Source organism: Abramis brama, assembly GCF_963993115.1.
Source record: "Abramis brama genome assembly, chromosome: 1".
Lineage (NCBI taxonomy): Eukaryota > Metazoa > Chordata > Actinopteri > Cypriniformes > Leuciscidae > Abramis > Abramis brama.
Window position 1 is genome coordinate 69,550,618 of NC_139963.1, and position 27,478 is coordinate 69,578,095.

Below are 27,478 nucleotides of genomic sequence, written 5' to 3' on the forward strand. Positions count from 1 at the left end.
CTCAAGTACAACACTGCAACACCATCGAGTGCTCCTGTGGAAAGACTTTTCAGTTTAAGGGGTCTTGTGCGGACCCCAAAGAGAAACAGACTTTCCAGCAAGCGATTTGAGAAACTTATTTTGATGAGATACAACCACTATTTTACTGATAAGTATATAAATGGTTGAAGAACAACTACATTTCAGCATTCAAATATGCCTTTTTTTTTTTTTTGATATCTATTTTGGTTTGGGATTTTTAACAGCTTTATATTATTTGTAAATTATTATTCTAAGATTCTATGCAATGTGAAAAATTGCACAAGCCCCATCGACGTGGTTTGATTGGCACTGTAGTTTTTGCATAAACCCCGCCCTCGGTGATCTGTACACCATCCGTCATTGTTTCAACGACAGCCAGTAATGTCTCCTAAGAAATGTAGGTGTTCTGTTGTGGGATGTAAGAATGAACATAGCTTCATTTACTCTCGTTGTTACTCGAGGATGGATCTGTACCAACTGTTCGTGATCCAAATTACAGTCTCAAGAGCGACAGGACTAACGTTACTGATCACGGCAGAAATTAAAGTGAGAGCGTGCACTTTATGACAGCTCATCGAGTAGTTTTACGGATATACAGTGTACCAGTTTATTAAGCACAGACTCAAAAGGTGTGTATTTACTGTTACTTGTAACAAGTGGTTTGTGTACTTCGCTGTGTATGTTCCATGCTAATGAAAGGGAGAGAAAGAGTTTTGGATAAGACTTAAATGCTCACATCTTATAGCCTACTGTGTTTATTTAGCTGCTCTTACAGTGATTTTCTGGAGTAAAACTAATGCTTCATCTTTTGTGTGATGTACAATAAACTTCACTGAACTCAACAGTATATTTTGGTCATCATTCGGACGGGGTCTGCTACAGCAGGCTTGTATTAATGGTGGATAAAAGCAGATAATAAATAAGTTATAACCATAATTAAACTAAACTATACCTGTTCTATCTCCATACAGCATATATTCTCTGGCTCTGTGGGCATTATTGTCCGACTCCAAGTCGAAATGAACACCGCTACTCAGAGTTTCTGTTCTGATATTATCAGATGAGATTGTCCTGGCTCTGAGCGTGAGCTCGTGAGGCTCCGCCCCCTGGGCCGACAGCAGCAGCTCATTTGACTTTAAAGGTATACACACTAAAACAGCGCGTTTTTCTGAGCCCCAAAAAATGACAATTTAAACATGCTGTAAAAAATATCTCTTGGGTATTTTGAGCTAAAACTTCACATACACACTCTGGGGACATCAGAGACTTATTTTACATCTTGTGAAAAGGATCATAATAGGTGCCCTTTAATAAAATTAGTAACACATATTTTTTTATATTACGAACGTAAAATACTTATCTCTCTAATACAATAAACCAGAGAGGCCACTGTATATGTGATTTCAATCTAATTTTTTTCAGCATTTTTATACATTTCTTTAATACTTTTCTTTATCGAATACAAGTGTTAATCAATGTCAAAGGTCTGACATGTCCCCCTCGTCTCATTCCTGAGGCACAGAATGTGCAGCAATTCTCCAGTCATCTCATTTTGTAAATATTCAAATATGTTGGTCCTCACCTGTTGATTACACAAGTCAAGTCATCTTTATTTATATAGCGCTTTTTACAATACAGATTGTATCAAAGCAGCTTCAAAGTCATACTGTAACAAAATAAAGTATTGTATAAAATAATACAACAAAGTTTGTTTCTAGAAAAAAATTGCGTTATCGTCCACCTTAAGGCAAATCAATAATATTGCTGAATATTAAATGTCCCCCACTAAGCAAGCCAAAAGCCAAGGCAACAGTGGCAAGGAACCAAAACTGACAGAACTGGGACAACCTTGGGACAAGGCTCAGTCGTTCAGTTCTCCTCTGGCCATCGAGCGAACAGTGTATGATTATGATTCAGGCAGCATTACAGGTCAGAGGTCAGATTGAATCAGAACATTCAGAATATTTATCCAGTTCTATCTGGTTGGAAGTCGGAGTCATCACACCGGTTTGGAGACGAGTTTGTTGAGGATCAGTCGTGTGGATGAGGCCTTCACAGGGCAGATGAGGCTGGCACTTCAGGGATGCGTTATGGATGGGTCCGGGCGCAGGTCCACCTTCTGATCTGGATACGGTCCGGATCCGGCTGACTTCAGTAAACTCTAGAATGAACAGAAAGACAAACATTAGCATAGATGCCATTCTTCTTATTAAAGGGGGGGTGAAATGCTATTTCATGGATACTGAGTTTTTTACACTGTTAAAGAGTTGGATTTCCATGCTAAACATGGACAAAGTATCCAGTATCCAGATCTGATGAAAGAACTTCGTATCCAGATCTGATGAAGGACCAACCGATGACAACGCAGTGCTGAAGTGCCAACTAGTCTCTCCCTATGGAGAATCCCTTCACTCTACAGATAAATCGTCGTTGGGAAAACTCAATTCGCATACCTCCCCCGAAGAGACAAAATAAAATAAAATTCTGTATCAAAATTTATAAAGAAAGACCAGTACTTTGTTTAGGCTTGGTTTGTAGCACAGGCAAAGCACTTACTTGGGTGCAGAGATATTACACAACACCTGAAAACTTCCGTCAACATACCGGCGTGAAAAGTAGCCGGCTATTTTTCCTACAGTAGACATAGTGAATTGCGATGATTGTCAAGATCCAGAACCATACCTCTATGAACTATGAACTATCAACATATCTATGAACCTCTAGTTTGAGAAGAGGAGCTGCGCGCTTTGGAAATAGATCGACAGGAGGAGGAGGTTGCGATCGCTCAACAGCCTGAGGACGTGAGGATGAGAGCCAACATGAACTGGTGATGTGAGTGTGGGGGAATATGCCAACCTATGCCGACTGAAACACAGTGTCTGTGCTGTGGCGAGTGGGACAAGGTACTGTCATCGATGACCAGGCTCAATGTGGGGGGGATTTCAGGTGTTGCGTGATATCTCTGGTCATAAGGTCATACACACTTAGGATGACTTGAGGGTGAGTAAATCATGGGCTATTTTTCCTTTTTGGGTGAACTATCCCCCCCCAATAAATAATTGTAATGAGTGAGTAGGAACGCGTGAGAGTTAACACGACCAGATGAAATAAGTACAAAATTCTCACTTATTAATAGAATTGAACTATACTCCACAGTGATGAATCCCCCCAAAAAATCTGTAAGCTACATTGGCATAGTAATACCAGGATTTCTCACAGGATTTTTTGGATCACTGTGGTGAGTGGACCTCTGCCACTCTAGGGGGGTTCGGGGGCATGCTCTCCCGTCAGAAAATGTTGTGCTTTTTAATGTTAAATTCATCAATCTGGTGCAAATTAAACAAAGAAAAATTCAAAACTCTTTTAATTACAGTGTCTGTCTATATTACTACTACAAAGATAGTTATACAGTAATATTAATAATATCCCATGATAGTAGCCTAATAGCCATCTATTGTAAAACAAATGCACTGAAATGCAACAAATGCCTTTCACCATCCACTTATTTAGCTGCTGTCGCATCAGTTGACATGCCATCTCATTTCCCCTCTTTCTTTTTCTATTTTTAGCCCCCGACAGCTTTTTTTTTTGCGTTATCCATCTTTTTCGACGACAACTCACTAACTGTTACTCGTTCCTGCTCGCTCAGAGCTCACGGTGCCCGCGCCCGCTCGCGATATTATCCCGCCCACTTCTATGTCAAAATTATAAATAATGACATTGGCAACATCGCTGTCTGTATCTGACAGGACAGTTAATATTGTAAGCTAACTTACCTCAGGCTTGCTTTCCGACGTGCGGTTCTATGTTCGGCAGTGTGTCCAGTTGTCAGACTCGCGGTGTAAAAGACTTTGAAAACATTTCTGCCCTAACGTTACTCTGACTCGTATTGGCTGTCATGTTTCGGCATTAGGAATGATGATTGTTTTTTAAAGCTGCGAAGTTTATGGTAACTTTATAGCGGGTAAATGCTGGCCTCGACCTCGAACCACCCCCACCCCATAAATATTTTCTCATCGGATCTGCACAAATCACATAGGTGACCCATTTTGGTTTTAAAATGGCGAATTTTGCCAAAAGGGGAGGAGTTTTCATTCTGAGTAATGTTGCGTGATCGAGATTGGCTCACGAGTAAACCGCTGTCTAGTATTGCTCCGAGCGGATAAACTGTTTGCGCTGCACAGCTCAGACGAGTAGTGTGGTTTCATTCTGCTTTCGTTTGCTGTGTGATGTTTCTCGTATGCAGCAGAAATGGCAGCTCTCTCTTAAAAGAGGTCGCAAAATGTGACCATTTACTCGCAGTCTAGAGCCCTGTATAGTGCTGTATTTCTGCTTTACATGAGCGCCACCTACTGTCAGAGAGCGAATTTGTGTTTTTTTTGCATTGATTTGTGAACTGACAAATTAGACATTCCTGTTGGTTGAACATGATTTAACCCTTGTTTAACCCTCTGGGGTTGGCAAACGCGCCCGTGCGTTTTGCTAGATTTTCTTCACATTGTAACACAATAAACTTAAATTACTCCGTCATTTATGGTCATACAGAAAAAAGAAATAAAAAAAAGAATCTGTGAGATGTCTACTTTTATATGTGTCCACTTACAATCAAAACATTGTGCTTTTGTAAAATAAAGAAAATAAACAGGGTGTGCTTTCTGGCTCTCCGTCTCACTGAACTTTTCTTGAGCACGTCTATAAACTGAAACAAAACTCAGCGAATACTTGTCACACATTTATGAACCATATATCTTTATACACATTTAAGTGTGTACTTTTAAATGATCGCATTCAAACTGAAAACAAATATTCTCTGCTTAAGTCATTTGTATAAAACCAACAAGATGTCCAGTTTCACAAGCACTTGCTCATTATTTTTAATTTGACCACACCCACACGCGCAAAAGAGATTTACATGCAAATCTCCACATGGAACGCGAACGTGCTCGTTACTAGGGCTGAAACGATTAGTCAACATTGTCAACAATAAAAAATTGTCGACAAATATCTTTGTTGTCGAGTAGTCCTGTCCTCACCACACACCGGCTATAGGTGGAGAGGAGAGATTTGGTTATAGGGTGATGTGTTGATGTGTCTCACTTTGTTACTCAGCACATGAAAATAAACTACTTACCGTGATCTCAGACTGAGGTGATGTGGTTTTTCTCCAGTGTGGATCCTCTCATGTTTTTTCAGAGATGATGACCGACTGAATCTCTTGTCACAGTGTGAACACTTGTAAGGTTTTTCTCCATTGTGGATCATCTCATGTCTTTTCAGAGATGATGATCGACTGAATCTCTTGTCACAGTGTGAACACTTGTAAGGTTTTTCTCCAGTGTGGATCTTCATGTGTCGCTTCAGGTGAGCTTTATCAGAGAAACTCGTTCCACACTGATCACACGTGTGCGGCTTCTCTCCAGTGTGGATCCTCTCATGTCTTTTCAGATGTTCAGACAGACTGAATCTCTTGTCACAGTGTGAACACTTGTAAGGTTTTTCTCCAGTGTGAATTCTCTGGTGCCGTTTTAAACAGTTTACTGTAGTAAAAGTCTTCTCACACTCAATGCACATGTACTCTCTCACTCCAGTGTGAGTTTTCTGATGTGTGTGTAAATATTGCAGCAGTGAAAAACTCTTTCCACACACAGAACATGAATGCGGCTTCGTATGAACTGTCAGGTGTGTCTTCAGGACTGATGCACTACAAAATGTTTTGCCGCATTGATCACATGAGAACGGCTTCTCTCCGGTGTGGGTCCTCATGTGTTTCTTAAGATATCGTTTGCATGAGAATCTCTTTTCACACTGATCACACATGAATGGCTTCTCTCCCGTGTGGATCCTCACATGAACATCAAGTTGCCTTTTGTCAGTGAAACACTTCCCACATTGATCACACGTGTGCGGCTTCTCTCCAGTGTGGATCCTCTCGTGTGTTTTCAGATCTGATGACCGACTGAATCTCTTGTCACAGTGTGAACACTTGTAAGGTTTCTCTCCAGTGTGGATCCTCTCGTGTTGTTTTAAGTCTATTGCTGTAATAAAAGTCTTCTCACACTCAAAGCACATGTACTCTCTCACTCCAGTGTGAGTTTTCTCATGTCTATGTAAAGTTGACAGCCATGAAAAACTCTTTCCACACACAGAACATGAATGCGGCTTCTCCTTCGTATGAATTGTCAGGTGTGTCTTCAGGTGTGATGACCTAAAAAATGTTTTGCCGCAGTGATCACATGAGAACGGCTTCACTCCGGTGTGGATCCTCATGTGTCTTTTAAGATTTTGTTTGTCTGTGAAACTCTTCCCACATTGATCACATGAGAACGGCTTCTCTCCAGTGTGGATCCTCATGTGTTGCTCAAGAATTCCTTTCTTTGTGCAACTCTTTCCACACTGAGTGCAGGTGAAAGATTTCTTTGCTCTTTTCTTTATAAATGTCTTTTTAGTCTTTGAGCGACTCAATGGTTTTCCTTCAGGATTGACATGATGTTCCTCCTTCACTTCACTCAGTTCTTCTCTCTCCACCTTCACTTCACTCATTTCTTCACTCTCCTCGCTCTCTTCCATCAGGTCTGAAATCAAAGAGAAAATTATTAATTTAATTTTCAGTACATCAAAATAATTCAAAGAGAGAAATATAATGTGAAAGGACATGAAAGTGAGCCCTGATGTAATTGTAGAAAGTAGACAACTGTTATAAAATATTGTTTTTGAAACTTTCCAAAAATGAGGAAAATTTATCTTCCAATTATTATTTTTAAAACATTATAGGCACAAATCCCATGTTTCTTTAGCAAGAACTATTACATATATTTTGTAAATTACACAATTATCTAACATGATATTAACATTATAACATACAATACTGCCATATTTTGACACCAACTTTGAGATTGATATTTATTTGACAAAAAACGTTAATTATTAATGGCTGTTCACACTAGAACAGACACTAGACTTTTCCTTGCACTAACTTCCATTAATGCGCATGTGAAAGTGGGACACCAGAAACACAAGCTCAAGTGAATAACCCTGTGAGAAATAACACAAGCGTTTATTAGCATTACCCATGTCCTACATGTTTCACTCAACCCTGTTTCTTTTGACATGATTTTCCTCCTTTTAAAAACAGAGCATTTCTTAAAACTGTGACACACAGGAAGTGACATCATCTGGGCTCTTTCTACTGCATGATGGGAAGACAAGAAAATAATCTCAATCCTTTGTCTCAGTTTTTACACAAACTGTAGCATTGACTGTATTCATCAACCCTGTTACCAAAGTTACTCCAAGAAGAATCTCTATAACTAGGCCTGTCACGATTACAAATTTTGCTGGACGATAAATTGTCCAAGAAATGATTGCGATAAACGATAATATTGTCGTTCTGAGACCATTTTCATCTAATATAATGATAATGGCATAATAATGCAGGTACACCTTTTCAACGATCTATAAACGTTTATTTCTAAAGAATATTAAACATTGAAAACGGAAAACATTTTAAATATCCACAAAAAAGCAATGGACTCTCAGTGTCTGTTTACAAAAAAATGTACTTGAATAAATAACAAAAACAATAAATAAAATGGATGTAAACAAAATTGCACTTCAAAAAATATTAAACATTAGGCTCAGACATAAATAGTGATGCATTCCATAACAGGCAAAACTGCCGGGACCTTTGTACACAAATAAAAAAGGCTCAACAGGCCATATCCACCATTGTGCACTGTCCTCCTGTTACTTTGTCGACTAAACAAACGCCCAAGTGATTGTGTACTGTCGGGAAGACGGAGACGCACTTTATTGCGTGTATATGCTACGCACTGAAAATACTTGGTTAGGATTGGGGTGAGGAGTGCGTGCGTATCATATGCACGCAAAAACTTTTTTTTGGCATATAAATGGCACGAGAAATAACATCCGTGGTATAGATACGCATTTTCATAAGATCGGGCTCGACATACCGGATCGCTCAGGTTAAGTGGTTCACCACGATCATTCGGTTTGAATCTGAAGTGCTCCCACACCACTCCATTTTTTTTCTTTTTTTTTTCTCTCCAACTCACAACTAGCGTCTTCTCTCTCTCCTGGCAGTCGCCGCAAGCAGTCCCGCTTTCCCACACAAAGACCATACAACTGACAAGAGGGCTCACTCCTCCTATACGCTAAGGAACCGAGAGTGATCATCCAGTCTCTTTGGTAGAGAGAGAGAGAGAGAGAGAGAGAGAGAGAGACGCGGAAAACAAACAAGCATGCAAATGGAATTATCGTGGGCGGAACTATCGCGACAGGCCTATCTATAACTATGAACGACATATGATATTTGACAAATACAACTTTATTAGTAACTTGGTGTTTACTGATCATGTAAAATAAAAGTTACAATACTATTTAGCTTGATCTGATGTTGACAATCAATATAAAATTCTCAAACCTTCCTCTACTGACAATTTGTTGAAAAAACAAAAAACAAACCCAGCAGGGCTCCAGATTGTGACCAATTTTTGCCACCATTTTTCCTGCCGGTGCGACCACATATTTATTTAGATCGCGCTGGTGCGACCATAGCGTTGCTGAGCAGTGAATGCAAAAAAAAAAAAGTGGAATGAAAATGCGCTACTCATTTATGCTTCCGTTTATTATACCGTTTATTATTTCGGACCAATCATAGACAGCGCAGCGCCCCAAACTTGCCAGTCGCGGGCCGATCTCGATCACACAACACTGTTACTAGGAGATCCAGACTCTGGAGATCCAGTGAAGAAATCCATTGAATTCGCTTCAGAATAAATATCATCATCACTGCGAGATCCAGTGAGAAACATTCCAATTCAACTAACCCTAACCCATAGATATCAGATCAAACAGCGCTGACGTGGAAACAAGAGAAACACTTATAGAAGGCTTTCAGTCCACAAATCAGCAACATTCACCATGCATTTTGACTAATGTAGTAACTCTAACCATAACTACTTGGTTACTAACGTAACCCCAGTTCCTTGAGATGAGGGAACGAGTATTGCGTAAGGCTAGCGGTCATTGGCTGTGCTGCGGCAACTTCACGAACCTGTGGCGAGGCGGCTTTGACGCCAGAACCAATCAGGACGCCTGGCGTGTCAGGGCCCGCCAGATGGGCGTGGTCAGAGGCTATATATTCTCGAGGAAAGGAGGTTTTCCCATAAAAAAACTATAATATCATGTGTTATTTTTAATGTGATAACACATTTTGTTCATCCTTCAAAGATTCCACTAAAACTAAACATTTTAAGATGTAGAAAACTCTTATTTAAACACTAAATTACCACTGTAAACAGTAGGATGATTATTGGCTATTTTCACTCCCTAATGTCAATTTTTTCACTCATTTTGCTTCTAATGAACATTAAGACATTATGAATGATAGTAATTAATGTCATCTACAGCCTAAATTAAGCTCAGTGCTTTATTGTCAGCCCCAGCACCACCAGATACTCTCTGCAGAACTCAGTGGCTCCGGTGCCGCCGCCCTCAGATGCTAGTCTGGAGCCTGTGAACTTAAAGGAACACGCCGACTTTTTGGGACTTTGGCTTATTCACCGTTTATTCACCGTTTACCTCCAGTCTTTGTGCTAAGCTAAGCTAGCGGTGGGTGCATCAGACAGAGTTACGGCACGCACGGAGATGAGAAGGGTATGTATGGACTTCTCTAACTCTGGGGAATACGGTGAATAAGCTAAAGTCCCAAAAAGTCGGTGTGTTCCTTTAAAATAAAACTGCACATTGTAAAATCTGTACGTTGTCTATTTATTATTAAAGAATTTGTCAGAGCCCTGCCCAGAATATTCTGTAGCGTTTCATAGTTGAACTGTTTATCTAAATGTGATGAAGTGCTTGAATGTTTCTAACATGAATGTTCTTCAGCATCATGAATGAATGAAGAATAAACACCAACCTCTTTGTTCTTCAGGATCTTCAGTGTGTTTCATTCTGCAGGGTTCTGGATCACTCATGTTCTCACTGTCCTCTTTAATAAACTCAGTCTTTGCAGATTTCAGCTCTTCCTGATGCTCTGATGCTCGTCTTCACTTGTAGCTGATGGGAATTTACAGCATTTATTGGAGAATTACTGTGGGAGGAGCTTCACTGATGATATGATTGCAGTGGGAGGAGCTTCACTGATGATGTGATTGCAGTGGGAGGAGCTTCACTGATGATGTGATTGCTGTTGGGAGGAGCTTCACTGATGATGTATTCTAGCATGGGAGGAGCTGATCTGCCAAAATCAAAAAAATCAATCATGTGTTTCAAAAAATAAAAATTACGACACTAAGAATTTATGTAGGTCTATCTATTTATTAGACATCCATCTATTTGTATTGCTAATCCCAAATATTATTCTGCTTCTTCATAAAAATACAGAAATTAATATAATTTAAATTCTTCCAATTATAAATAATGGTAAGAAAAACAGTTAAAATCATAAAAACAAATAAATCTGCATATAGTAGCCAACAAATCCCCTCAGTCTGCTGACACCAATGAAATGAGCTTTAAGTGTCAATTTACAGGAGATCTGAATACATCAGCATAATAAATGAGGTGAAAACAGGAACTATTGTCATGTAATAAAGAGTGTTTTCAGCAGATCTGTTAATATTGATGAGCCTCAGACTATCAACACTCATTCAACAAGCCATTCAGGATCATCAGCAGATCATCTCACTTTATTCTGAGTGTTTGCCGTTAGAAACACATTATTTGAGTCAGCACACATGATAAAAGCCTGTGAAACTGCTATATTGGAAGACAATACTGCAATTGTGATATACTGTAATCATACTGTGATAAAACATCAACACAAAAACAATCACTAACTAGAAAAAAAGTTTGTTGAGACAAACTTTAAGTTGGCTTGAGAAAGCCGGACCAGAGAGTTTGAAGAAGTTTAAAGTAGTTCGAAGTTTAAAGTAGTTTGAAGTTTAAAGTAGTTTAAATTTTGATAAATCAGTGAGAAAGAAAGAATAGTTATAAAGAAAGAAAGATACATTTAAAAGAAATATTACTTTGAAAGATAGATTAGAAAGAAAAAACAGATAAATTAGAAAGAAAGATTAGTTTGAAAGAAATAAAAAGATTTTTAAAAATAAAAAAGAAATCAAAAGTTTTTGTGTTTGTGCACTAATGGGCCACCGTAGTCTTGGCTCATTTTGAGCAGTCTGCAATGAAAGTCTATGGGATTTTTATGGTTTTTAATATTAATTTTTAAGAAAACTGAAAGTCAAATCAGTCTGAAAAGATATAGCACACTAAGTCAGAACAGTCTGAAGGTCTGACCCGAGTTTGGAGTATGTAGAGTTAAAGCTCTAGGAGGAGTTAGAGTCAGATTTTTTAGTCTCAGAAGAATAATAATAAGTTTAAATAGGATTTCAATAAGTTGACTTTCTCAAGCCAACTTAATGACACTCATCTCCATCAACCACTACAGAGAAATAATTATAGCAGCATAATATGTCCACACATTAATCTAAATCTAGTTTGATTTTGACATTAATCAAGTAAGTTACTTAGATCTATCATTAAAACAATATGCGCTAAAACTAACAATGATCATAAAACATTTAAAACTAAAGAGCATCACAAAGTAATATTGTTCAAGAGTAAAACGCTATTCAATTATTAACATTTAGCCTAAGAGTTGATTTAATGTCTCACGTGGCTCATTATAGGCTCAATGTAAAGTAAAAGATCGGTTCACATAATTCCCCTCACAGATCTCAAACTTTACCTCTTGACTCGACATTCAGTAACAGTTCTCACTCCAAACATCGAGACAATCACACAAACGAACACAACATCGCTCAGGTCTGAATGAACTCAACATATTCTCCTCATGCTCGCTGCTGCTGCACTAAATGTTTATTTCAGAAGGAAGACGCCAGAAAAGAAGCACAAGTATCGCTGTGATCGATGAAAACAATACAGAAATGAGCCTGTCGCTTAATCAAACTGTATAAAGTGTGTGTGATGGTTGTATAAATATGAGAAATACCGTGAACTGCTCTCCTCACCTCAGAAGTCTCGACGGTGCGTCCCAATTCTGTACTATCCGCCCTAAATAGTCTTAGAAAATAGAATAAGTACATCCCAGATCGTAGTATGCTAGTTCCAAAGATACCCGGATGGTCTACTATTTCCGGTCAGAATCCGGTTAGAACTACAAACACGAGTGAAAAGAGCTAAAAAACTACAGACTTGGAGGACGCGCGAGTCCGATAGTTATGTAGATATGTTTAGATAAAGGGTTTTGAGTGATTAATTATCAGTATCTAACCTGACGAACATGTAGGCTATTTATTACATTTAGGCTATATTGCGTCTGCAGCAGCATTGTGAACTTTTGTAAAGATACGTTTAGCCATTAACTTTTAAATGCAAATGTTCATAAACAATGGTAATATACATTTTCCCCCCTCAGCGCTGGCCGGGTCATTGTTCATTCATATGCTAATTACTAATGAGGCTGGAATGAGGCACATGGAATCAATTCTATGGAGACAGTTATCATTTCAGTTTATTTTGTGGAAACTGACTTCATGAAGCCTCATGGTGTGAATGAAACATTAAACTGACTAGAACAAGTAGGCTACCCTTAACCAAACACAAAGGACAAAGAAAAAAAAATACTCACTGCTCTTAAACTTTAAAAGCCTAATAATAATGTGTTACATTTATATAGCGCTTTTTTGGGTACTCAAAGCGCTTTACATGGAAGGGGGAATCTCCTCAATGTGCAGCTCCACCTGGGTGATGCGACAGCAGAACACACACACACACACACACACACACACACACACACACACACACATTAGCCTACTTTATTAAATCGCGGTACCTGAAAACTATGAGACCTGCTTGAAGAGCACTGTTTATTTCATTGGTAGGCTATGTATTGTATTTATTTGTGCTTTTGCTTTTGTAAGCCGACCTAAATCATAAAATCATCAGTTAATCATATCATAACTATTCAGAAATAGAGGAATTTGTAGAAATGATTACCTGGCAACGACAATTACACACAGCGGTCGTGTGGGAAGTCAACCTACAGACTCCCCGAACCTTTCTACTCCTTTTCCTTATTAAACAAAAATAATTCAATATTCTTCCCAAATGAATTAGATTTTGGTCTTGTAGTCCATTTGTTAATGTAGTGTGTGGATGTGTGGTGGTGTTGGCGTGTCCTCTGATGGTTATACTCTCGCTCGTTACACCATGCCATTTTTTGTTTTATGCATGTTATGAGTTTCACAGAAAACAACATGTATTATCCATTGTCATTTTGCTTCTCAAATAAATGTCCCTTAATTTAAGAATATTACTTTAAAAGAAGATTGTTCTTTACTCAAATTAGTTCCTAATATAGCTTCTTTTTTAAACTGGCATTGTAGACGATGAACATTGTTGCCTCTATTGTTGTGAATAAAAGCATCTGCTAAATGTAAGTTTATTTAGAGTCATAACATTTCTGTAGATCAGCAGCAAACACATCATATCCAACAGATATCCTTCTTAATATGTCTATATATAACTTAAAATCTAAAGTAATCATTTTATTTACATAATTTTAGTTGTTGTTGTAGGGATCAGTTTAGGTAGGGATAGCAACAGAAAGAAAGTTAGGGATAACTGTTGTGGGATTACAAATTTATTAAAATGTTTAATTTAGGTTTACATTGAATTTAGCATGTTAAGGTTAACTGTCTTATGTCATTTAAGAGCAAGTGATATTGATATTAATTTTGTGGACCTAAATATCTGCATTTCACCTCTGCTTTAGCTGGTATCCTATAGCTTTCTAACAAATCTGTCTTTATGTTGTATATGAATATCACTGGCTCTGTGATCAATTGATTGAGATTTGATTGAATAAATGTAAATGAAGCTGCTGTTCATGTTTTTAATGTTGTTTATTCACTAGTTGTTGTTTTTTTTGGAGACATGTCTCAGTGTTTTTTGTCCATACAGTGAAAGATGTGACGAACTGGAAGTTGTCACCAAAAATGGTTGTGATGTCCACAGGAGTAGCGATGTTGTCACAAAATGAACTGAAACAAAATGAAAGAGGAATATAGAAAGTCTAGGTCTTAAGTTATATGGGAAATCTCTTGAAAGAGTTGGGGTCTTCAAGTGTCTTGGGGTCTGGGTATATGAGAAGCTAACGTATAAAGAACATGTATGTAGAATGGTGAATAAAAGTGGAAAGGTTATTCATATTTTGAGGTGTTTGGTGGGATGCTCTTGGGGTGCAGACAGGAATCTTATGCTGATGATTTATAAAGCTATGATAAGATCCGTTTTTGATTATGGGTGTCTGGCATATGGATCAGCAGCTATAGGTCCACACTTAGTAAGTTAGATGTGGTTCAACGATTCTGTCGCTGCTGGTGAAAGCAGGGGAGGTTACGTTAAGGCTGTAAAAGTAAAGTTAAAAAAAAAAAAAAAAAAAAAAAAACATTCAATCTACAAGCGTCCACAAATCTTTCTACCGCGTTGTCGGCAGGGCGGCGGTGTGAACGCGCACTGAGACGAGCTGATCTCACTGTGAGAACATGCCGCTCTCTCTCTCCGCTCTCGGATCGCGCGCTCCCGTTTGCTTTCGCTCTCGAGCCTCGGAGGAGGAAACGGCGGAGTCAGAGGGAGGAGCAGCCGGACACAGTGAGCTCACGCCGGCTTAGACCCTCCATAGAGAGAGATGGCGCCGGTGCGACTAAATATTAGTTTTCTACAAATGTTGACTAGGATCCGTTTATGGTTTAAATGTTTATTTTATATGCTTAAGATAGTATTTTTGGGAGGATACTATGGAGTTAGAATCATGCCAAAACCTCACACACACACAAAACGTGTTTTACTCACACCCAACGATTCACAAACAAACTCAGTGTGGTTTGCAAATATAAAACATCACTCACAAACTAATGCATTTTGTTCTGCAAATAAAAAACATACCCATCAAACAAATACAGTATGTTTTACATATACAAAGAAACGTATTTCTTCAATGACAAAAATATCCTCCAAGTACAAACTCAAATCTTTCAAGTACAAAAAAAAAAAATCCTTCAAGTAAAAAAAAAAACCTTCAAGTACAAAACAAAATTCTACAAGTACAAAACAAAATCCTTCAAGTACAAAACAAAATTCTACAAGTACAAAACAAAATTCTACAAGTACGAAAAACTGTCACGTGACTTTTGGCACTAATTTTCCGCCTTGCTGATCCACACACAAATGCCTTCAGATCCACACGCATGCTAGTGAACGGTCATGTAATTCGCACTCCACAACAGCAGGTGGCGCTGTTGAATGTCTAGCCCTGAAGATCTAACCATAATAAGAGGAGGATCACATCACATTCCACAAAGGACTAGACCAGGTATGTATCAGGTATCAGAGCTAGATCAGGTATGTTTGCATTTAATGTACCTGCTAAATAAATATATGTAACACACTGCTTAGGTTTCACATTAGTCTAGATTAGTCTAGATCTTCAGGGCTGTCTTGTCTCTCTGTAATAAACATACATTTAGAATAATTACATACTGACAAGAAACGCTTGATTTTTGTCAGATTAAAATTAACTTTTGCAAATAACAATCGGCGTCCTGGACAGTGAGTGACCTTGCACATTAAGACAAAATCGGATTTTCTCCAGTCATTGTTAAAAAACAAGCTAACAAAACTGGCAAACTAGCGTTAGTGAAGCGGCCAGAGGGATCTTTCTGCCTCCAGCTAAGCTCCGCCCACACAAATACGTCACCGTGTTTACCAACTGTAAAAGGGTCTATAAGTTAGATAATTAGACACAAATTTGAGCAAATTACTGCTTAATTAGGATGTATTGCTATTGGAATATGCTACTTAGCAGATCAATAAAACAGGCTAAACCCCCGCAAATCTTCGGCGGATTAGCCTGTTTGGCTTTTATGGTAACTTCATAGTGCCATTTAATTGTTTATTACCTTGAGACAATTGAGTGTACTTTTTTGACCGACTGTGTAGCTTTGAGCTTTTACAAAGTAACAACTTATATTGTTCATGAACGTGTTTCCATAATAATACAATCATAAGTGGATACAGTAAACACATATCACAGTTCAACATGGAGATAGATGGAAATAAAAAACGAAGTTTTCTACTACCCCCGTTTTTCCCTCACACATAAGTGTGTAATTTACTCAATTGCCTTTCCTTTCACATATTTAAAATGACTTGCAGATTTATAACTTTCTTACCTCTGAAGACATTATGATTGTAAACAAAAGATTTGCGGCTGATGCTCCTTTGGTTATGAATAGCTCGTGCTCGTGCAAGCGTGCGTGTTCGTGTGGTCTATGAGCGACGCGTGCACATCTCTGGCTGCAGTTTCGCTTGCCGCCAGAGGTGGCATAGTTCTGCAAAAACTCAGAAAGTTGCTTAATGCACCTTTAAGGAAGAATATTAAACATGGCACAAATTCTGGATGTTTTCATTGCTTTCCTGTTAACAGAAGTTGAAATTGTTAAATACATCTTCAATTATTCTTTGAAAAAGATAAAGTGTGGTTTACTTTTCATATATTTAAATTTATGGATATGAAACTTCTGCCTTTCAAAGATAGATCTCTTGTTTTCTCCACAACTGAACTAAAATTCATCTGGCATCTTAGTTTAGTATCTTTTATCACTTTTATTCCTAAATAGGTGACACTATCTTTGATGGGAATGTTTGAGATAGAGGTTGCAGCACATTTTTTTATCGGGAGTAATTCGCATTTATTAATATTAAGCAAAAGGCCAGATGCATTAGAGAAGGACTGAAGAGAGGTTAAAGCAATTGGGATCTGAGAGACATCTCTTAGAAACAATGCTGTATCATCTGCTATTTGGCTAATAAACAATTCCGTACCAGCAATAGGAATTCCCTTCACAGGGCTCTCTTTAATATGTACATTTAAAAATTGTGTAGCTATTAGAAAAAGATATGGGGATATGGGGCAACCTTGTCTTACACCACGCTTTAAAGAAAATCTAGGAGAAGTGCCATTATTGAGTCGGATAGAGCTATTACCATTACAGTAAAGCATTTTAATACATTTGCAAAAAATGTAACATAAATTCATGTTCTAAGCAATCAAATGCTTTATAATAGTCAAGAAAGAGGATAAAACTATCGGTAGAAATAATCAAGCGTATATTATTAGAACTATGTCTCTGATGGATAAAATCTGATTGGCACTCATCTATTATATTATTAAGAATAAGTTTTAGCCTCTTTGCTAAAACTAAGGCAATCATTTTATAATCGGTATTCAAGCTTTGTTTTCTCAATACTCTCTAAAAACATTTTATGTTAAAAAATGGTGCTAATTTTTGACTAAATGCTTTATAAAGCTCTGCAGAAAGCCCATCAGTACCTGGGGACTACTCAGGTACTACTGAGCCGGACTTTACAGGCGAAAACACTTTTCAGACTGGATGGAGGTGATCCTCCTCTGTTTATTATGACTATTTTGTGCTTCACTTGAAAAAGTTCCTTTCACCTTTAATAACTGGAGTCACTTCAGTTCTAAAATAAAAATAATGGAAGGCTACTAGTAAAGCTGAATCTGCGTGGCCCTGATTGGCTGCGGGGGTGTCCCGTACGCGCGTGGCCGCGTGCTTTAGAGGCAGATGACGTCACCGCTCGTTCGCGCCGTCTTTTCCCTCATTGGGAGTTTCAGCGTCGAGTCTTCTGAGGTGAGGAGAGCAGTTCACGGTATTTCTCATATTTACACAACCATCACACACACTTTATACAGTTTGGTTAAGCGACAGGCTCATTTCTGTATTGTTTTCATCGATCACAGCGATACTTGTGCGTCTTTTCTGGCGTCTTCCTTCTGAAATAAACATTTAGTGCAGCAGCAGCGAGCATGAGGAGAATATGTTGAGTTCATTCAGACCTGAGCGAGTTTGTGTTCGTTTGTGTGATTGTCTCGATGTTTGGAGTGAGAACTGTTACCGAATGTCAAGTTAAAGTTTGAGATCTGTGAGGGGAATCGATCCCAAGTGTTTCTGTTGCCGTTTTCATGTTTAACGTTACCTTTATTTCTTTGTCGACATTTATCTTTGGCAGATTACATTTACTTATTAAAATTGATGTAGACACTTTATATTGCCCCTGTATGAGTAATGAATACGTGGGAAATATGAAATCTGTACGCATGGGCATATAGATATGAAGTTTAACACAGGAGACATTAGGCTACATTTTCTTTATTTTTAAGAGTTTTAGTGATCATTGTCAATTTCTGTACAAATATGTAACATGTTAATGGAATTACTTTTTTGCTATTAATATATATTATCAAGTCAAACTATATTTTCACATATTATGGTGTTGTTATTTGCCTGAAGAGGTTAGGCTATTGAATTATTTTGTTTTATTATTGGTGATTTATCACTTATTTGGTGGTCAGCTATATTGTGAGAAATAACAGTATTGTCTTTCAATAGAGCAGTTTTACAGGCTTTTATCATGTATCCTGACTCAAATAATGTGTTTCTAACAGCAAACACTCAGAATAAAGTGAGATGATCTGCTGATGATCCTGAATGGCTTGTTGAATAAGTGTTGATAGTCTGAGGCTCATCAATATTAACAGATCTGCTGAAAACACTCTTTATTTCATGACAATAGTTCCTGTTTTCACCTCATTTATTATGCTGATGTCTTCAGATCTCCTGTGAATTGTCATTTAGCCTAAAGCTCATTTCATTGATGTCAACAGACTGAGGGTGTTGGCTACTATATGCAGATTTATTTCTGTTTTTATGATTTTAACCGTTTTTCTTACCATTATTTATATTTGGAAGAATTTAAATTATTAGTATTATTTTCTATATTTCTAGATACCTGTATTTTAATGAAGAAGCAGAATAATGTTAGGATTAGCAATACAAATAGATGGATGTCTAATGAATAGATAGACAGAGATAAATGCTTAGTGTCATGTATTATTAAAAAAAAATTGATATCATAAATTGATATTTTTCATTTTGGCAGATCAGCTCCTCCCACGCTGGAATACATCATCAGAGAAGCTCCTCCCACTGCAATCTCATCATCAGTGATGCTCCTCCCACTGCAGTCACATCATCAGTGAAGCTCCTCCCACAGTAATCACATCATCAGTGAAGCTCCTCCCACAGCATTCACATCATCAGTGAAGCTCCTCCCACAGTAATCACATCATCAGTGATGCTCCTCCCACTGCAGTCACATCATCAGTGAAGCTCCTCCCACTGCAATCTCATCATCAGTGATGCTCCTCCCACAGCATTCACATCATCAGTGAAGCTCCTCCCACAGTAATCACATCATCAGTGAAGCTCCTCCCACAGTAATTCCCCAATAAATGCTGTAATTTCCCATCAGCTACAAGTGAAGACGAGCATCAGGAAGAGCTGAAATCTGCAAAGACTGAGTTTATTAAAGAGGACAGTGAGAACATGAGTGATCCAGAACCCTGCAGAATGAAACACACTGAAGATCCTGAAGAACAAAGAGGTTGGTGTTTATTCTTCATTCATTCATGATGCTGAAGAACATTCATGTTAGAAACATTCAAGCACTTCATCACATTTAGATAAACAGTTCAACTATGAAACGGTTACAGAATGTTTTGGGTTTTCATCAACAAATGGTCAGTAAAGGGAGTTTTGAGAAATGTTTATATTGATTGTCAAGTCACCTTTATTTATATAGCGCTTTTAACAGTATGGATTTTTTTCAAAGCAGCTTTACAGTGATAATAGAAATTAGCGTAACAGTGAAGTTGGGAAGATCATTAGTCATTAACTTAGAGGACGCTAACACAACACCGTTCTAGGGCAATTCCACGCAAAAGTCATCCTTACCATGAAAAAATAAAGTTTTTACCTAAAGATCAAAACCCCTTTTAAGTTGTCCATTTAGGTCTGTAATATACTGTATTAATGTGCTGTATCAGAAATTTTAAGAAAATTGCCTTTTTTTTCCACCACATATGAGGTGAGCAACAATGCTAAAATTTTAATTTCAACCAGCCATATTTCATGCTTTCAAAAGAGGTATCAAAGACCCCCCTTTTAAAAACTTAATTTGAACATAAAGCATTTTGCTGAAAGATGGAGGCATGCCTGAGAAATAAATATACTAATTTGGTCATAACAGCACTGCCTGTTGAATTTATAAGGGCTTTAATAAAGAGGTCTCGACGCTTCAGTGCTCTGTCACGTCCGTAACGTTTTAAAGATTAAGTTTATATAATATAACAATTATTAATGCAAATAACTTGAAACTTTATATGCAAAGCTAAACTATGTTTATGCTTACTAGGATCGACATTTCATTCCACTACTTTGCTCTGAACAACCATAATAATGCGTTACGGACGTGACCGTTACGGACGCTTCACATCAAAACATATGCACTTGTGATCGGTTTCAGGCTTATCATATATTCAGTGCATATCCAATAATCGCAATAATATTTGTGCTTTGTTAGTTTTAATATGAAAAAATGTCTCAACTTTCAAATTCAGTCTATTTTATAACAAAATGTAAACAATAGAGACCGCTCTTTAATACGGCGTGGTATATTTCTATATATAGCGCCTCAGTGCGCGGCAGATAAAGCGCACATGAACGGATCTTCTCTTCCTGTGCCAGTTACAGGACGAAATATGAATATCAGAAGGTAGTATATGATACAGTACAACTTAAAGAAGAGCATGTCTTATAGCCATAGAAATATGGGATCCTTCCTTCGGGATGTCGCGTTTTTCCCTCTTGGTTAAAACATGAATATTCATCATAATCCCGCGATCAAGCTGGCAAAATAATAGTCATATTGCAATCATTTTGACTCACGACTTAAAAGTAGTCTAAGAGTAGACATTTCAGACGTCCTATAGATATATTTCTCAGGTATGTGAGGCAAGGCTACATTATACGCGGAGTTTCGGTTCATTTATGAGACGCGCTCCACTTCACGCGACGGCGCCTCTGTGTCCTGATTAAATTGTCTGCTATAGCCTATTTGCTTCTTATTTAAAAAAATCCAGGCAATTTGTTGATGAAACATTGATTAAAATTAAGATACAATTTATTCAAAACGAAATTCACATTAAAGAAAAGCTTTCTACAAAAAAAAACTAAAGAATTGGTCAAAATCATGTCTGCCCTCTGATATACTGTATCCGATATATTGCGCATCTTATGATCTTACTCATGCTGTTATCCTTTCATATAATCAACATATGAAATAAAAAATACAATTATTTTATTTAAACATTAATATGAGACTAAATGCCTACTCAAGTGTAATGTTGGAGCGGGATTTGAGTGAACGCCGTCTTACCGGTGAGCATGTTGGGGGAGAGGTACGATTTTCGAACAAACATCGAATATTATTTTTGCTTATAATACCAATCCTTAATATTTGGTGTTTTAAATGCCTGTTTGAGGTCTCTGTGAACGTTTTAAAGCAGTATTTTAGTGCCGCTTTCAGAGCGGTCACGTCCGTAACGGAGAACTGTCACGTCCATAACATTGTTTTTTCCTCATAAATGCGAAAACGAAAAATAACATAAAATGAATATTTTATGTTCTGTGGAGAGCCAACCCTTCTTCATTCGGTGGGTACTATTACTTTTGGTTTGTGCAGTGTAATTCACAGAATTACTAAAAAATATTTTGGCAACAAAATGTTAGAGATTTTTTTTGTCACGTCCGTAACGCATGTGTATTTCCCTCATATTAAATATAAAACGCATGCGTAGACTGATATTTTTCTAATGTCTGGACTCCTTTATTAAGGGAGTATGGATATATAAACAGACGTTTACAATATATTGGTATTAAATGCATTTTCTGAGAATTTATATTTCAAGTTTTGACTGCAAATGTCACGTCCATAACGCTGGAATTGCCCTCTAAGAGAAAACCCTTAACGCGCTCCTGCTGCCCATCCACACAAAACAGTGCCTAGTGTCTCCAGAACGCACTCCCTGTCCCTGAAACAGGTTTGAAGGTGAAAACAATTATCCGTTTTCTCTGCGCAAACCTCTGAAACACAAACCTGGGAAAACGCAGACGGCGTGCACATGCGCATCATGTGTTCGGTCGATACGTATGTGCGTTTGAATATATAAGTGTGCAGGAGTGTAGTCCTTCAGAAATCAACCCTCAAACAACTATGTCTTATGCCTTAAAAACATATAATAAATTGTCGTCGCATCTGCATAGCCACGCAAACCGGAATTATCCAGACAACATTTTATCTGTAAAGAGGTAAAGGAGGCCTTCACAGAGGAGAGACTAGTGGACACTTCAGCACTGCGTTGTCGTCGTGTCCAGGCGAAGGTCCTTAATCAGATCTGGATACGGCCTGGATCCGGCAGGCTGCGGGAAAACCTCGGGATAAACAGAGAGACTAATATTAGCGTAGACGTCATTAGGGGTGTAACGGTACGCAAAAATCACGGTTCGGTACGTACCTCGGTTTTAAAGTCACGGTTCGGTTTATTTTCGGTACAGTAAGGGAAAGAAATGCAAACATTAAACTGCAGGTTGTTTATTACTATAAACTTTTTTTTAACAATTTGTTTACACTTTTTTAAACACTTTTTAATCAGGGATGCAAACAGCGCGCTTTTCGGAGCCTCCCGCTTTTTTCACGTCAGTTTGGGTGACTTATGTGAATCGTGCAGATCCGAAGAGTTTTTTTTTTAAGGAGGAGGGGGGGTGGTTTGAGAGGGTCTGATTATAATTTAACCAACAGTAATTCTGGATTGCGTCCACCAACAAGTAAATAGGAAATAAGCGAATCAGAACACTGCGCGCCAAACCAGCAGTATGTGCGCAAGCGTGAACCACTAACGTTAGTGTTAGTCTCTAACGTTAGTGTAACGTTAGTCTCACTCTGGATCTGCCACTGCATCACATTTCTCTCTGCGTGGCATGGAGTGTCCGTTTTTATGTCGGCTCTCATGTTAACTGGTTAGAGCTTGTGTTAGAGCACAATGCCTGCGTGACACACACACTTCTCGAGCCGCGCCGAAACCGCGTACTAGAAATAGAACCGCAACCGAGGCCTATTTTTCACGCGACACGCAAGAGTGTTGGAAGTTTTCAGACAAAATAGAAGGCGCAAATACATATTAATAAATTACATTTTGATGCTTGAAAGTCTCTCGGTTTTGACAAATGCATATATAATTGTAATTTAAAAAATAGGCCTAATTATCGATTTTCAAATATTGCCCCTGTCAATAGGCCTACAGAACGAAATATTCTGTAGCCTATTTTGCCGTCAATACTGCCGATGTTGTCTTTGCTGTATCAGGCTATATATATTATGTTGAACATCCAAATGTAGATGGTCTGTCGGCGCACAGAGCCACGCAGTCGCAGGCAGCACGTGAAGTTCGTGAACACCGAATTCCCTTTTCTTTCTTATCTATTTGTGTTTGAACAGACATGTGCACGAAAAATAAGCCAGTGTCCGTCTCAACGAGTTTCCCCGTAAACGCAGTCAAAATAAAATTAATTACCGGTATTAGATACGCGCATTCGTCTTAAAGGGACAGCACCCAATATACCTGCAGCTGTTTGTCACCAAAGTTAATCAAACAACAAAAGAGAAAGAGAAAAATCACGTTTTGTCAAACGATAAACTGTATTAATACTTAATACAGTTAATTTACCTGAAAAACATATAGCACTGCTTTTCTCGTGTATTTGTAATTTATTGTATTTATGCTTGTATTTTGTTTATTAGTTTCTGTGCAGATGCACTAGGCCTACCCTACACAATTACCCCAATCATCCTAGAATTATTAATTCTTTACAAAAAGAGCTATTCAAATCATCAGGTGAAATTGTTTTCAGGAAGTAGCAGTAAAGCAAGAAGAAGAAGTGCAAGATAGTTTTTCTAAATTTCATTTGACTCTGTGCCTATAGGGGTGGGTTGGGGATGGTGGCAATATAGTATCTGGATATTTGCCGCGGGACGAGGGCTTCGATTACCTCTCTCTTTTTTGACCATACATGTGTTTGCACCCCTGTTTTAATATATAATAATATATATATAAAATAAAAAAAAGAATAAGAAATAAAATACTGCTGCAAAGTTCTCCACTAAATAAAATACTCTCAGTCTCAAACCAATATCACATAATAAAGTATAATGAAAAATATAAATGAATAACTATGATTACAGTGCAGCATTACCAATCCCAGCTTGTAGGCCTGCTCATATTTAAAAATTAAGTCTGGGAATCGATTAAAAAAAAATTAACTAATTAATTGCACAAATTGCTGTAATTAATTGCATTTCCTCCAAGCTTGTAATCATCAATAATTAAACTTAGAATCACCTAATTAAATGAAACACCGGGGGGAAAAAAGAACAGAAAATTAGCCCTATATTAAAATAATATTAAAAATAGATATATCAATGTATTATTATTTTTCAATAATCAATTAACATAATTTAAGATTTTTTTTTTCATTTAAATTTAAATGTCATTTTTTAAAATTAATTATCAAAATAAAATGTAGCCCTACAAAGCTTTTATTACCAGAGCATGTGATCAGAGTAGGTTATTTTACCATTGTTGCCCAGCATGACTATACCAGCTCAGCAAACAGAAGTCTACTACTGAGAAATTTCACATTATTAGAGCGGACTTTGCTTTTCCAGTGCGTGATCGGTACATGATTGGAGTGTTTGGGCCGTTAACGACAGAGCAGAACGCGCAGCGCAAACACGGAGTCGAACATTGAACATTGAGCAGAGAGCGCAGCGCGCAGACACACACACGCGCGGAACGGAGAGTGCGGAGCGTAAAAACGGGGCTCATGAAAGCTGCGCGAGAATGAAACCCGATCGCCATATTTTCGGTCTATGGGCTTGTCTGCAACTCTGCATTGGCCATGAAGCTAGCTAGCGAGAGGCCGGGCTAAAGCGTGCCGTGTATGTTGTTGTACAGTGCGCGGTGTGTGATTTTTCGCCCTGCAGTCGATTTCATTGGTTTAGGTTACAGTGACGAGCTGCAGGGCGGGATTTGCGCTGCACGCGGAGACTTCCGCCACTTAATATGTTAGTGTGGAAACACGAAAATTTACCCATGTTCCGCACACAAAATATTGCATTCAGTCATTCGGTACACACGTGCACCGTACCGAAACGGTCCAATACGAATACACATACCGTTACACCCCTAGACGTCATCATTCTTATGATGTACCAAGTACATCAGGATTTATGGGAAGTGTTCCCGGTTCCGGCTGGCCTAATCTATGCAGCCTAACATTGAATTATAGAAGTCTATAATGTATTATGTGAATGCTAGGTCAAAGAGATGTGTCTTTAGGCTAGCTTTGAACTGACAGAGTGTGTCAGCTTCCCGGACAATGGTAGGAAGACTTCCAAAGTTTTGGTGCTAAATAGGAGAAGGATCTACCGCCAGCAGTCAATTTTGATATTCTAGGTATTATCAACTGGCCGGAATTTTGAGATTGCAATAGATGTGAAGGACTATAATGCGTTAAGAGCTCGCTCAAGTACTGCGGAGCTAAACCATTTAGTGCTTTGTAAGTAATCAGCAATATTTTAAAATGTATGCGATGTTTAATAGGGAGCCAATGCAGTTTTGACAGAACTGGGCTAATATGGTCACACTTCCTGGTTCTGGTAAGAACTCGAGCTGCTGACTCAGGGCCATAACAATAGATTGGAGACCATTTCACAAACAAACAGTGCAAAACATAGCCTAAGTTTATTGTGTAATATCACAAATTTAAACAACAGAACCAAATATGGAGTGTGAACGTCAGTATCAGTAGTGTAGGGCAGGTGCAAGTGTTGAGTGTAAAAATAAAAGACAAACTTAAACTTAAATGTGCATCTGTGTAAAATCCTGGCGTCTCCGAGCGAGGCGTGAACCCAGACAGGCCACAACAGAGCAGCGTTCGAGCCTTTAGCCACCAGACCAGAGCAGGAAGAATGAGATCAATGCAGCAGAGAAGCTCCTATTTAAACACCAACTTCCCAGGTGACAGCAATTAGGCCTGAAAGAGAGGAGGCGCAGGAGAACGACCAGAAAAAGGCCAAGGGCCATAACAATCTGCTATGCATCAATTTTGTGAATTGGTAAGTTTCGACTGGGCGCGAAGAAATATAGAGCTGAGTATCGTCAGCATAACAGTGAAAGCTAATGCAATGCTTCCTAATGATATCTCCCAAAGGTAGCATGTACAGAGTGAACAGTAACGGTCCTAGTACTGAGCCTTGTGGTACACCATACTAAACTTGTGATCGATAAGACATCTCTTTATTTACTGCTACAAAATGATAACGGTCAGATAAGTATGATTTAAACCATGCCTGTGCAATTCCACTAATGCCAACATAATGTTCAAGTCTATTTAAAAGGATGTTGTGGTCAATGGTGTCAAATACAGCACTAAGATCGAGTAACACCAAGACAGAGATGCAACCATGATCGGATGATAAGAGCAAATCATTTGTGACTCCAATGAGAGGAGTCTCAGTACTAGGGGTGGGCGATATCTCGATATTTACGATATATAGAAGAAGAAGAAGAAGAAGGGTGGACGTAAGCTTAGTGTACTCTTTTCCTGATCATTTGGAATGAGGATAAAAAGACAAAAAAAAACAAAACAAAAAACACTCCATATATATTTTTTCCTGAATATTACTGATGAACTGATCCAAAAGTAGGCTACTGTTCACATGTGTTTTACTACTAAAGTATTGTAATATAGTAATAATTTAGTACTTTCTCCTATTTTATTGTTGGTTTCCTCTAATGTAAATAATTCAAACATCAATTCAATATCTACTATTTCCTGAATATTACTGATGAACTGATCAAAAAGTAGGCTACTGTTCACATGCGTTTTACTATATAGTATAGTAATAATTTAGTACTTTCTCCTGTTATTGTTGGTTTCCTCTTTTCTCATCATTTGGAATGAGGATAAATAAAAATAAAACATGCAAATAAGTTCAAACATCAGTTCAATATCTACTATTTCCTGAATATTATGAAATTCAAGAGGGCCGCCCCCTGATGACGTCATAATATGCAAATTAGATTCATATATTAAACCCCACATAAACTTTCAGTCATCCCCAACATTTATCTAATTTACAGTAGATCTCTATATTTAAGCCCTTTCAAGCCACAAGCTTTTGAAATTTTGATGTCAAAATCCAGCATTCTTTAAAAAAAAAACTTGGCGCCTAAAGGGTTAACATGCTCCCCTGTAGAAACGGGCCTGGCAGCTCGCGCCAGGTCTAGACACGGTGAAAGTTTCCTATTGTGACGGATGGCCGAATTTACATGACACATTATAAATTAGCATTAGCCTACCTATTCTGC

General features: G+C 38.1%; 2 protein-coding genes across 3 annotated transcripts in view; one reads left to right on the forward strand and one right to left on the reverse strand.

Annotated features, from left to right (window-relative positions):
• Nucleotides 1-12,192, reverse strand: part of LOC311094365 (uncharacterized protein) — a 337,913-nt gene extending 325,721 nt beyond the window's left edge. Inside the window, exons 1-4 of one of the 2 annotated variants that reach the window (XM_084132300.1) lie at nucleotides 12,075-12,192; nucleotides 9,959-10,279; nucleotides 5,153-6,593; nucleotides 1,429-2,182 (exon numbers count right to left, since the gene is read on the reverse strand). In XM_084132300.1, coding sequence (XP_083988426.1) covers nucleotides 2,173-2,182; nucleotides 5,153-6,593; nucleotides 9,959-10,016 — 1,509 coding nt within the window. In that variant the 5' untranslated portion in view covers nucleotides 10,017-10,279; nucleotides 12,075-12,192 and the 3' untranslated portion in view covers nucleotides 1,429-2,172. Of the gene's footprint in view, nucleotides 2,183-5,152; nucleotides 6,594-9,958; nucleotides 10,280-12,055 lie in introns of those variants that run through there. The other variant, XM_084132301.1, reaches the window with a different exon arrangement.
• Nucleotides 12,193-17,771: 5,579 nt separating this feature from the next.
• Nucleotides 17,772-27,478, forward strand: part of LOC311094388 (uncharacterized protein) — an 84,274-nt gene continuing 74,567 nt past the window's right edge. Inside the window, exon 1 of the mRNA XM_084132343.1 lies at nucleotides 17,772-17,799. The gene's annotated coding sequence lies outside the window, so the exon portion shown is untranslated. The remainder of the gene's footprint in view (nucleotides 17,800-27,478) is intronic.